A 13310-nucleotide genomic window follows, 5' to 3' on the forward strand; every position below is an offset into this window, starting at 1 on the left:
AAAAAGAATAATAAAAACTCTTGTTATTTGCATTCTGGGAAAACAAATTAAAAAAATAAATTGATGTCATATGTTTGTTTCTCTCTGGGGTTTATATGAGACTCAAAAAAGCTTTTATTTCAAAGCATATGTCAGAATATTTACTTAAATCAAAATGAAAATGCTACTCTATGTATTTTAGGTGTAACTTTTCAATTCAGAGGCTCCTTGGAGTTAAAGCTATTTCCTCTCTTATACTTATCGGAGCCAAGTTACACTAACTAATGAAGACTAGATTTGATGGAATTACAGATTTCCCATTGGTAGATAAAATATTTATGCAGATGAATGGACATTGAAATTCTAAAACGTGAAGTTCCAAGTATGTTCCTGAAATAAGGGGAAATTCCTCTCTTCTACTTGCATGAGTGTTTACTTTGTGCAACCTCTGGGTTAACCTAACTAACATGCAGGTTAACTTGGGAGCTTAGACGGCTGCCATAAGCCAAAGCTTATGGATGAAAACAGAAATGTGGTCAACAAGTGGTGGGGAGAACTCACCACGTGCCAGGCCACCTTCAGAGAAAGTCAGAATTCCTTTCCATGTATCTACTTTTGTAAGCTAGTAAGCTTCTTATGGCCAATCAGTTAACAGTCTCTTTTTATCATCAGCCCAAAAAACATGAAATCATCCTTGATGTTTTCTCTTTCTCTCATATACCACATCCAATCTGTCAAAACATGCTGTCTGTTCTATCTTCAAAATATATCTAGCTTCTGACCAGTTCTTATCGCCTGTACTGATTTCATCTCTCATCTGAATCACACAGCCTCCCAACTGTTCTCCTGGCTCCTATCTTTGCTCTCTTACCTCTTCCTAAACCACAGACAGATGTTGCTTCTAAACTGTAAGTCAGACCATGTTAGTCTTGGCTCAAAACCCTTCACTAATTTCCCGTTTCATTCAGAGTAAAGTCCAAGACTTTAGCTCGGTTTACAAGATCCTACATGATCTGGCCACATTTCTCTCTGCTTCTCCTCCTTCAACCCTGCTCCAGCCACACCAGCCTTCCTGCTATTGCTAGAATATGTCAGGCATCCTCCCTCCCTAGGACATCTGAACTGGCTGCCTCCCCCCCAGATATTGACAGGGTTAACTCCCTCACCTTCTCAGATCTTTGCTGGAAAGTCACCTTCTCCGTGACACCTTCCCTCACCACTCTGTATAAAATTGTAACCAGCCTCTGGCCCTCCTCACTTTCTTCTACATTTTCTTTTCCGATGGCATTTATCACCTTCTAACAATCTATAGCATACTTACAATTTCTGACATATATTTTTTATTGTTTCCCCTCCTAGATATATGTGCCATGCCTGTGTTTTATTCACCTATGTGCCTGGCACATAGTAGGTACTCAAGAAATATTTGACTGAATGGATTTTCATACAACACTATTTTCATTGCAATTTGTGTAGCCTAACCATGTTTTTACAAAGCATTATATTTCTAGACATTACAGAGATATTGCTTGAGCTAGATTTTCTCAGCACATGGAAAATCAGGAATCGCTATAAATGGCATTGAGTCTTTCAAGTCATCATGCTGTAATTTTAGAAGGCTTCAACATGTTTCTTTGAAAAAATATTAGAAAGTTTACTTTTTCCTGCTAGGGTATCTTTCTAAATTTCTTTGGCTGAGTCCTATGCATTCTGTAGATACAGACAAAGTTAATTCCTGCGTTCATGTGTATCTATTTTAGGAAAAGCATTGTCCAAAGTACTGAGAATATAAACATTTCTAGGACATGGTCCCCGCCTGTGAGGAGCTCGGAACCTCACAGTAAGAAAGACTAAGCCGTAAATGAAGTATTACTTATAAACAACATAGTGTTTACAGCAGTAATTTGCCCCTAAGTGTAATAATAAAAGCACAAGCAAAAGGCTGTGGATTGCAAATTCAATTTTGATCTGCTTGAGATGATAAAATAGCACAGAACATTTAGAAGGGCAGGGAATTTAAGAGTGGGATGGTCTTAGGTTTGAATCCCATACTTCAATACCTTTTACTTTTTAATATATAACTCTTTATTGAAGTATAATATACATACTAATATACATGAAAAGTGTGCGTCCCATTTGTACAGCTGAATGAGTCTTACAAGATGAGCATATAACAACACACAAGCAATATCCCCCACACCTGCCTCGAGCTCTCTCCCTGTCATGTCACTCCCCCAAGGGCAACCACTGTCCTGATTTCTAACAGCATAGATTAGTTTTGACTGTTCTTGTGCTTTATATAAATGAAATCACATGGTTTGTATTCTTTGTGTCTGCTGTCTTGTTTGTGAGATTCATCCATATTGTTACCTGTAGCTGTAGGTTGTTGATTCTCATTGCTTCTAGTACTCCATTTTGTGAACAGAACACAATTTATGCGTTCTACATTTGGTGACCATCGGAGTGGCTTCCAGTGTGGGGCTATTTAGAACAATGCGTCTATGAAGAGTCTAGTGACTATCTTGCAGTGAATACATATATACATATGTTCAGCTTTAATAGATATTTCCAGACAGTTTTCCAAAGTAGTTGTGCAGTCTACGTTCACCCAGCAGGTATGTGAGCTCTGAATACTCCACAGCCTCATTAACACTGCTATTTCCTGTATTTCAATTTAACCTTTCTGGTGGGTATTTAGTCATATACATTGTTTAATTTGCATTTTTCTGACGACTAATGAAATTATTACCTTTCACTTATTTATTAGCCATTTGAATTCGGATTTGAAGAGCCTCTTTTGTGAAGTGTCTGCTGAAGCCTTTTGTCTGTTTTTCTATTAGATTGTCTTTTTCTTATTGATTTGTAGAAGTTCTTTATATTTCAAGTCCTTTATTAGATGTAATGTATTACAAATACTGTCACCCACTCAATAGTGAAAGAAAATATAACCTTTTTGTTCTCTTAATGGTGTCTTTTGAGAAACAAAAGTTCTTGCTCTTAATGTAGTCTGATTTATAATTTATTCTTTCATTATGAACACCTTTAATGAACTATTTAAGAAATCTTTATTCCCTGGTCACAAACATGTTCTCCTATGTTTTCTTCTAAAAGTTTTATAGTTCTATCATTTATATTTAGATCCGAAATCCATCTGGAACTGATTTTTGTGTATATATTTCAATCAAGTTTTACTTGTGTGATCTGAAGCTCAGTTTCATTTTCTTCTTATCTAAAAGTGGAAAACAATGCTACTTCAAGTTACTGTGTGAATTAAATGAGACAATGTGATAAAGTGCCTCCTACTTTAGGCCCCACAACGTGTAAGACACTGCTGGGGACTGTGGCAGATACAAAGATAAATCCCTTCAAAAGGTGCTGATAGCTTATTAAAGAACACAGACAGTTTTGCAAATAACTTTTCTATGAGGCAAAATATGACAAATACTATAATAGAGTTGTAAACAAAGGCCTGATCATGAAAGAGAAGCAAAAGAATAAAAAATGGAAGAAAACAGGAATTATGAAAAAAGGACCCAAGTTACAAAAGAAATGACAGAAGGGAGGGCTTAGCAAGGTAGATGAGACTGAAATCATGGTGGAATTTTTTTAAATGTGTAATTTTAATCAACTAAAGCAAAATTAAAAATAAAAAATATAGTTCCTTCTTAATGAGAGTATAGTGAAACTGGAGCTCTCACCCGCTGAAAATACTGCTTATGGCACTGTAAATGGATTAGACCTTTCTAGAAATTTGATAAATAAATCCAGAACCACAAAACGCATTTTCCGTTTTACCCAGTAATCCCACTTTCGGAAATTTTTCTAAGGAATAATTAAAAATGTGAAAAAATATGCACAGAGCTCTTCATATCAGAATTGCTTATAGTAGCATAACAGTGGAAGCAACCAAAATGTGCAGCCATGAGAGAAAATGGCTAAGTTGCTCATGTCACAGCTTCTCAACGAGCTCTTACAAAGCATTTTAAAAGATGGCTACGTACAGCATGGAAATGTGTGTAATTACAATTATGATGATGTTTCTGAAAATCTATATATCTGGGGGAAAAGCTGGAAGGGAAAACAGCTAAAAAAAGGAATAATTTTTTGAGCACGATGAAGAAACATTGGAAGAAAGTCTATTTTTGAAACTTTCTGCTTTTTTTTTTTTTACCATATACATATTTATACGGGTCATGTACCTCTGTGTCCCTACCATAACGACCTGCCTCCACATATCCACTTCCATCATATTATTAAAGCATATTATTACATTTCTCTGTACTTAATTATTACAAGTCCATCTCTTCCCACTAGAGAGGGAACCTCTTGAGTCTTCTGCTTTGTATCCCCAACTCTGAACACAGGTCTGGAATGTAAAAGGTTATTTCATAATTGTTTGATCGATGAATGCATTAATTAATGAAAAGATACTTAAATAGACAGTTTTCCACATCATAGCTCTTCTTAGCATGTATATTATTACGTACTTGGAAATTTTCCTAATGCTTTCAGACATGATAAAGAGTTTTCAGTCTCTTACTTCTAACCCTAGACTTCCTAGTGGTCACTGAGATCCAAAATCCAAGCGTTTGGCTCACCAGCTCAGCCAGGGTGATGAAAAGAAATAGAGCAGATGGAAATTCTGCTTCAGCTAAAGAATTGTGTTACACGCCATTATTTCAGCCTGCATTGAGCCCAGGTTTCACAGACCACTGTGTACACTCCACATCTACAAAAAAGATAAAGCCTCAGAAAGACCGTCTGAAAAGAATACATGTAAGCAAAGGGCATACTTATCAGGACAATGGGTATCAGGACACAATATGGAAGGTCTTATATATTTAGTTTTTTACTGGGTAAACAAAATATTTACAAATGGCCCAGCATATACAAATGGCCTAGCAGGTTGTCAATTCATGAGGGAAATGGAATAATTAGGAGAAAGATATTGACTTTTTGCTAAACGAGAGAAAATCAACACTCAAGAATTCAATAAATAGGAAGGTTGCGTTGTCTGTTCGACCTCTGAACCAGGCAAAAACTTTCAAATAGAAAAGCCCTTTGAACAATTAGAAAATCTGCTGACATAAATTTGTTGTTACATGTTTTGTTGTTGTGCTTGTGTTTTAAATAACACATTTCCCCCAAACACAAAATAACATCTGCTGAAAAAAAAGAAAGGAAGGAAGGAAATAGGAAAGGAAGAACGAAGGACCCTCAGAAAAAATGGCTTTTTGTAGACTCAAAAGGTGTTACGATGCTGTTCTAAGAGATGAGAAGACATAGGGTTTTGCAGTTGGACTGGCACTAAGTATTAGTATAACCTTGATATTAAGCTCTCGACTCTGTTATCCCATTATATGATGAGAATAATACATATCTCACAGGTTGATTTGAACATTAAATATGACATGTATTATTATGTAATAGACTTTATAAAGTGCTTTCACAATACCTGACTCATAAGAAACACACAATAAATTTTTACCTTATATTATGGCCAAACGTCATCACATTATTACCATCAACTGCACCAGTGCCCACGGCTGATCCCATCTGGCTCCTCTTCTGGGGCAAGGAAATGAAACTTGACAAACATTTAGCAGTTTATTATTAAAATTTTCTATAGTTAAACTGGCCCCATCTAAATTATAGATGGCATAAATATCTGTTAGGAATGGACAAGGGTTTAAGCATAGGCTCCAGCCATCTCTGTGGGGTTTGGGAAGTGCTGTCCTGGGTACAGAGCCCTTGAGCCTTTTTCATGTGGATGGGGCAAATGGTCCCTACTCTTTGACGCTTGCGTAATAGGAACAGAACAAGGTTCGGTCCTTTGCTGAGACAGACACAGTCTGTGTGTCAGCAGGGAGCCCTCTTTAGGGCTCACCAAGAGAAACATTCCCACCAAGAGCCTCCTCCTCAAGGATATCTGCACCTTTGGAAAGTTCTAGTTATCCTCCCAAAGGTTATTCCCATTCCAACTTTCTCTGCCACTTCCAGCAGACAATCTGGACTCTGCCCCCTTGCTTCAAATCAACACTTAAGCCTGTTTGATTTTCATCATTACTTTTATCGCCATCTGATATGTTCTTGCTTATGTCTTGGTGGGGGGGGGTTAAATTACTGGCCCTTCATTTATCACTATCTGATGCTGTTTATACATTTTTATCTGTTTATTGTCCACCTGCACTTCTTCCATGCACTCTCCAGCAAAATGCAAGTTCCTTCGTCACAGGGATCACGTCTGTCTTATTCGCTGCTGCACCTCAGAACCCAGCACACTCTCCCAACACAGGAGCAGAGAGATCCTATCTGGAGACACCAGACATGCAGTAATCATCTTGATTTGTTACGGCTTGCAGGAACGCATCCCCAAGTCAACAGAGGGCAAAAGGCCATGAACCCTTTATAAACCCGTCCTTGGACTTTCATCTCAGGAAATGATGAGCCAGCTTTCCCACGGCAAGGATGTATTTGTCATTCCTTGCCCTTTCTCTCTCCTGTCTTCTAAACCATTAGCTTGGCTTTTAAGCATTATTCCTCCCTTATATAGCCCTCCCCTACCAGACCACAACTCCCTTTGCAAAAGTAATTAGCAACATCTTGCCTCTTTCAAACATTTGGAACACACTGAAAAACACCGATTGTCCGTGCACAAGACTACCTGAAAACTTGCCATATCCCCAGCTACTGTGTTGTTCCGATTATCTAGAATATTTAGTGCAATGCAGTCTTTCTTATCCGCTTTCTTTATACAAGCAAGTTGCCATCCTTGCCTGGCTATGAATAAGTGCATTTAGAATTATATATCCATTGAGGATACCTTCCTCCCCAGGGGAGAGGAAGCAAGCTGTGTGCTGCCAGATTCTTGTCCGTAAAGGGTGACCTTGAAAGGTCCTGCAGAAAGGTGCCCCACCTCAGCTGTGCCTGCTCACAAAGTAAGCCTTCCTGCCACGGAGCCTGGTACTTTTCAAGCATTGTTGCATCAAGAAAAGACAATGCTTCATTATTGCCATAACCTGTCTTAAATAAGGTAAAGAATGTCAGAAGCTGGGACTGTAAGTGACGTGGCGTATTCCGAGGGCAGAAACCAATTTCCCTGGAACTGGAACACCTGCCTCACTGCAGGCTACCATATGACACATGGTTTCATAAGCTCTCATAAAACTTCCTTTACTTTACAAAACTCAGTTAATTCTTGGGTTCCCTTCCTTGGGTAAAACAAAACTGCTGCTACAGTTAAGGCTTGAGTAGCAGTTATTCGTATGGCAGGAAACAGAGCCAAGAAAAGATCTGCAAGGACAGACTTGAAATGGACATTCAGACTTTGGTTTCTGGAAGCCCTGTTGTGTTGCTTCCCTCCCAGGCCAGACTCCAGATGTCAGTGCCTACGGGAGCCTCCTTTCCTCTCACACACCCTCCCAGGATGTCAGGTCTCGCACACAGTGAGAGGGCATATTCTCCGGGTGGCATGGACCAACTTTCAATAGGCCATAAAAAGACTTCCTCACCAGGGAAATGAGTCATCTCGGGAGCTAGGAGAAGATGGGTACACTTTGACAATGGTGTGTAACAGGAAGATCCTTTATGCATCACTGCCTTAGCGCGCTGGCCCTTACTCACCCAGGGAAGCTCTGATGGCCCATGGTCCACTGCTGGCACACTCCTCAGACCCACTTAATGATGGCACCCACCCCACCTTCTAAGCACCTTTCCAGTTTCAGCTGTCTCCAGCTCTTCACCACCAACCTCTTTCTTCCACGTTCCCATTCCTCTGTATGGAGATAATTAACTAGTTAACTACTTACTAATCCTCTCAGGCCCTGTATTGAAATCTGTAAGGGTTTGCGATACTGACAGGGAAAAAAATCGAAACCAGCTAGCAAAACTTTCCTGAAGGATAAAAATACCCAAGTTCCAAAAATTATTTTAAGGGAATGGATTCCACACCACGAATCCCCTTTTCTCCTTACTCCCAGCTCCTTGTTATGAAAGATCGGTAACCTTAGGAATAAATTCTGGGACAATTCGATTTCTTCCTGGGAGCTCCTTGGGGACGTATGAGTAACCGTGTGTGTCTGTGTGTAGAAGAAGGTCTGGAGAAGCGAAAATGTCGCAGGTTCCTGTTCCTTTGGCCACCTGGTCCCAGGTTGCTGCGTCCCCCGGTCGGCGAGCGCAGGGAAGCGCCGCGCCCCGGCGGTGGTGTGACACGGGGGTGTGACAGCCAGCCTCCCATGCGCGCCGGTCCCCACCCGCGCCCGGCGCCCCGCGCCCCGCGCCCGCCCGCGCAGCGTGACTGGCCGCCGCCGCAGCCCCGGCTCGGGGAGGCGCAGAGCGCGGCGCGCCGAGCCCGAGAGGCGGGTGGGCTGCTGCCTGGCGGCCGCCGCGCCGTCCGCCTCCTCCGCTCCCTCCGCCCCTCTCCCGGCAGCCGCGCTGCTAGGAGCCCGGGAAGCCGCTGCTGCGAGCCCGCAGCTCCGGCGCGGGGACCAGCACCGAGGCCACAGCCCCCGGGCAGAGGCGGAGGGGGCCCTGGCCTGGCGGGCAGGGCTGAGCGTGGAGTGTCTACGCGTGAGAGCCAGGGCTGCCCCTCTGCTCGGCGCCGACCCGGCCAGCCCCAGCCCAGATCGCCGCCCCCCGGGAGCCTCCTCGCCTGCGCCCCCAGGCACGCGCCGCACAGCCATGAACCCCAACGATGCCAAGGACTATCTGGCCCGGAGGGAAATCCCTCAGCTTTTCGAGGTAGGGTGCTAGAGCTGGCAGAGGGGCGGGAGGATCGGGGGAGGGCATCTCCTGGGTTCGGGATGAGGAAGCCGCGCCCGTCCCACCTTGCAGACGCGGGGCAGGGAAGTGAAGGGGCTTGCGGAAGCTCGCGCGCGCTCTCGCCCGGGGGTCGCTGCCGTTCCTGCAGGTTGCCGGGGTCCTCGTCAGAGGGCTGGGCTCAGAAGCCCGCATCTTGTAGATCAAGTTTCAGTCTTCGAACGGGGTTCGGGAAGCAGGCTGCCCCAAGCGCGCCCCTCGGATGCGGACACCCAGGGTGGGCTGCAGACAGCGGCCGGCCGCGCTCTGTGGGGGCGAGGGCCAGGCCAGGGGGTACGCTGGCGCCCAGGAGCCAGCGAGGATTAGAAACCGAGGGGTCGAGAGCCCTAGCCCCTCCGCGCGCCCAGGGTCGGGACTTGGGCGGTGTAGGGGAGGTGTAGACGAAAGCAGCCCCCCCTGGGGGAGCAGGAAGGAGAGGGATGAAGATGCAAAAAACAAACCCAAACCCGTGAAGTGCAGCGCTGCCCCCCAGGTGGCAGGCGCCCAGCGCTGCTCTGCGCTTTCGGTGAATGAACTGCTGAGCACGTTTTCCTGTCGCCTTGGAGGGATGGCTCTCTATGCTCGCCTTCCCCGCGGCGGTTTTCGCCTGCCCTCTCCTACCCACCTGGAGAAAGAGGGTCGGAGAGGGAGCCAGGAGGCGTGTGTGACTCCTGTTGCTCCCTCTTCAGACCGCATCACAGCCTCATCTGCACCAGGGACCCCGGGGTTGGGGGACTTTGAGAAGGTGGGAGAGGAGGCTTGAGGGGTGAACTGAGGAACCTTGGTTAGTTCTAAACCACAGCCTCCGTCGCGGATCGTTTTGCTGCCGTTCCTTCTCTCCATGTTTTAATTTTAAAACATTCCTGAAGCCTTTGTGCTTTTGCTTAGGTTAAAAAAAAAAAAAAAAAAAGAATGGAAGTGAGCCAACCGTCATAGAACGAGCCCTAAAGGGGAAATCCATTCACTGCAAACCTGCCCCCCCATTTCTGAAAGATGATAGACTGTAGACTGATAGAGTAAACTAAAGGTCATGAGTTGTTCTTTCTCCCGATTGGGGGTTTGTTCTGCTACGAGGAATTTTAAAACCACTTGAAAAAAGCGTTGTGTTCCTATTTTCCCAAATTATCTTTAAAATGGGCCGCTATAATTACAGATCTTCATTTTTCTCTCCCCTCTGTAAGCCACCGTTTTAGGTCCCTTTGAAGCCAAGATTTCCAGGTAAACCGCCCACTGAGCACAAGCCTGGTATGTGAAACCCCAATCTAGCTCCTCTATTACTAGTGCTTGCAAATAATCAGAAGGTGGTGTGGAAGGACAGGTCTTGGAGGACAAAGGATTCTTGTTGAATTTTTATTTTTCTTTCTTTTTTTTTTAAATTTCCAAAAAGTAAACGTGGAGATGAAGAGCTGAAGGTTTTAGTCATAAATCCTACCACTGGGATCAATTTCTTTCCTACTCTTCTAAAAGAATAATTAGAAACATCTGCAGGAAGGTCACCTGAGTGCAAAGTGCTGCCTACTAGCATGTCTTTTTTTCTTTATAAACGTGGGTACTGTTTTTCCTGCTTGGGAACTACAGAGAATTTCCATAGTTCCTTCCTGAAAACCTACACCGTGCATGCAAATAAGTGATGGCAGGCATTTTTGTTCAGGTGTTGCTTTGCGTTGGGTTTTTTGCACGTGAATGGGATATTTTAAAATCGTGCACACCCAGAAAAGGAAGTCAGCTTGCTTACATGAAATGCAGTAATACAGTGTACTTAAATGCAGTCCTGGACGATGAGAAGATGGACCAGACTGCAGGTGGCCTCCAAAGGCTCCGTCCTTCCAATAAGGAGAATCTGCTGTGTTTGGCGCAAGAGAGAAGGAAAGCCTGGCAGTTCTCCATGTGACCAGTGTAGACAGCAAAACCAAACGCTTTACATTTCCAAACTGAATTTTCTCCCTCAAAACCAAAGAATAGGTCTACAAAGTTTCTAGGTGTACAAAGTTTAGCAATTAGGTATCTATCAAACCCAGAACGTTGGCCCCAGCTGTGGATGTTGGATGCCATTATAGACCAGGTGACTGATGATTGAATCTATGTACTGTCAAACAGCTGTTTCTGACTGACCTTTTCAGATTTCTTCCTGACTTGAGACATCTCCGAGGCAAGATTGGATATCCCTGCCAGGTTCAAGTTTGAAATGTGTTTCCATTTTTAGATGAAATATTGAAAATAAAAACCACTTTTCCCTATTTTTGTCATGAGTACTTACCTCTAGCTAACTGTATGGTATATATGTTTATCTTGTATTACTGTATACCTTGGAACAGAGATTTGGCAATTAATATGAATACTGAGAAAAACAAATTAGATTCTTCAAGTTCTCAAAGGATTAACTCAGACTGAGTAAAAATGTCTACTGGTTATCTTGGATCCCTGATGGTGGCTGACTATTAGAAGAAAGGATTTAAATTACCCATGAAGGAGTGGAACTCATTTCCCCCTTGTAAAATTAGTACTGTTTGGGGAGACAGACTTGTTTAGGGAGAGTGGAAATGTATATTTTCTGGTAAAAAAAATCTTCGTTGAGTATGTTCACTCTGTTTAGGCAGTAATACGTTAAAAAAAATAAAAGATCTCCGGCTAGCCTAGTGGCACAGCGGTTAAGTTTGCATGTTCCACGTCAGTGGCCCAGGGTTTACTGACCTGTGTCCTGGGTGTGGACCTGCGCACCAATTGTCAAGCCATGCTGTGGCGGACGTCCCACATATAAAGTAGGGGAAGATGGGCACAGATGTTAGCTCAGGGCCAGTCTTCCTCAGCAAAAAGAGGAGGATTGGCAGCAGATGATAATGCCACATAGGGCTGACCGTGCATCGAGTGAGCTAAGGCGTACAAAGACGCAGAGTAAGCCCTGCCACAGGGCTAGCTATGTTAACACGGGAGGAACGTGAGGAGTTTAGTGCTGTGTGTATGTCTGTGTGTGTGCATAGCACAGATCTTGATACACAAACTGGATGTGGTTGCCCAGGTTAGCTTTTTCCACTCCCTCTACAATTGAACACTAACCCACCCTATTTAGGGATTCAGAGAACAAATGTACCTAGTAAGAAGTGCCTACCATTTTGAGCAAACTGCACAGGAATAATTTGAAAGTAAAATACTGTATTTAGGAAAAATATCAGCCTCACAAAGAGTGTGTGTTTTGCACATTAATAATGTATATTGGTGATAATCTTCCCATATTCTTTTTCCATGAAATACTCTAAAGGAAAATATTTTGCAGTCAGTCCAGTTCCCAGGAGTCAGCATTTCCAAATTTGTAGCATTTTTAGAAACTAGTACGTGTGACACATTGGACACCAGGTTTTTCTCTGTAACCTCACTGGATATTGTGGTGACTTATTATATATCAGATGGCTTTTTTTTGTCTCAGACTTCATGTTTTGAGTGAATTTTTTTCCTAATTAGAAAACAGTCCAAATGCACCTGCCATGTGCCAGGGAAAGTGTCAGGGGCTGGGGATTGAAAAGTAAATAAGGCCCACACTATGCTGTTGAAGAGTTTACAGTTTATAAGAGGAGACCAGCACATAAATTGATGGTTTCAGTATAAATGAGAGGTAAGATGGTTTTTTCTGGGTACCGTGGGACACAGAAGAAGGGGTCCACAAGCCAACCTGAGTGCTCAGTGAAACTTCCTGATAGTAATAATAGTATTAACTAACACCATGAACAACATTTCTTGAGTATTTACTATATGCCAGGACCCTAATATGTATTTTACAAATATTAAATTTTTTAATCCTTGAGAAATCTTCTAAGGTAGGTATTATTACTCCCATTTTACAAATGAAGAAACTGAGGCTTGGCAAATTTAAGGATGGGTAGGAATGAGATAAATAATGACTGGGGCATTTTTACACACTGCACATTATTTCTCTTTGATAGGGCTCCTCCATTTTATTTTATTTTATTTTATTTTGAGGAAGATTAGCCCTGAGCTAACTGCTGCTAATCCTCCTCTTTGCTGAGGAAGACTGGCCCTCAGTTAACCTCCTTGCCCATCTTCCTCTTCTTTATTTGTGGGACACCTGGCAAAGCATGGCTTGACAAGTAGCGCCATGTCTGCTCCCAGGATCCAAACCAGCGAACCCCAGGCCACCGGAGCGGAACGTGCGAACTTAACCGCTGTGCCACCGTGCCAGCCCCAGGACTCTTCCATTTTAAACTATATAGTTGCCTGAATTGTTTAAAAGGCAGAGAGTGCTGAGCTGAAAACTAATTGGCCAAGACTTTAAGAGGTTATCTTAATTACTCAGTGAGATCATCATTTCTACTCTGATTGTTTATTAAAAAACAAATGCAGGCGCCAGCCCTATGGCCTAGTGGTTAAGTTCAGTGAGCTCTGCTTCAGCAGTCTGGGTTTGGTTCCCAGGCACAGATCTACACCACTCATCAAAGGCCATGCTACAGCAGCGACCCACATACAAAATAGAGGAAGATTGGCACAGATGTTAGCTCAGGGCGAATCTTCCTTAGCAAAAAAAC

At 43.1% G+C, this 13310-nt stretch overlaps 1 protein-coding gene across 1 annotated transcript in view; it reads left to right on the top strand.

Annotated features, from left to right (window-relative positions):
• The first annotated feature begins 8644 nt into the window (after positions 1-8644).
• Positions 8645-13310, top strand: part of AK5 (adenylate kinase 5) — a 223464-nt gene continuing 218798 nt past the window's right edge. The window contains exon 1 of the mRNA XM_046645725.1: positions 8645-8718. Within this exon, the coding sequence (XP_046501681.1) occupies positions 8659-8718 (60 nt within the window). The 5' untranslated portion in view covers positions 8645-8658. The remainder of the gene's footprint in view (positions 8719-13310) is intronic.

The sequence above is a fragment of the Equus quagga genome, chromosome 18, assembly GCF_021613505.1.
Source record: "Equus quagga isolate Etosha38 chromosome 18, UCLA_HA_Equagga_1.0, whole genome shotgun sequence".
Taxonomy (NCBI): domain Eukaryota; kingdom Metazoa; phylum Chordata; class Mammalia; order Perissodactyla; family Equidae; genus Equus; species Equus quagga.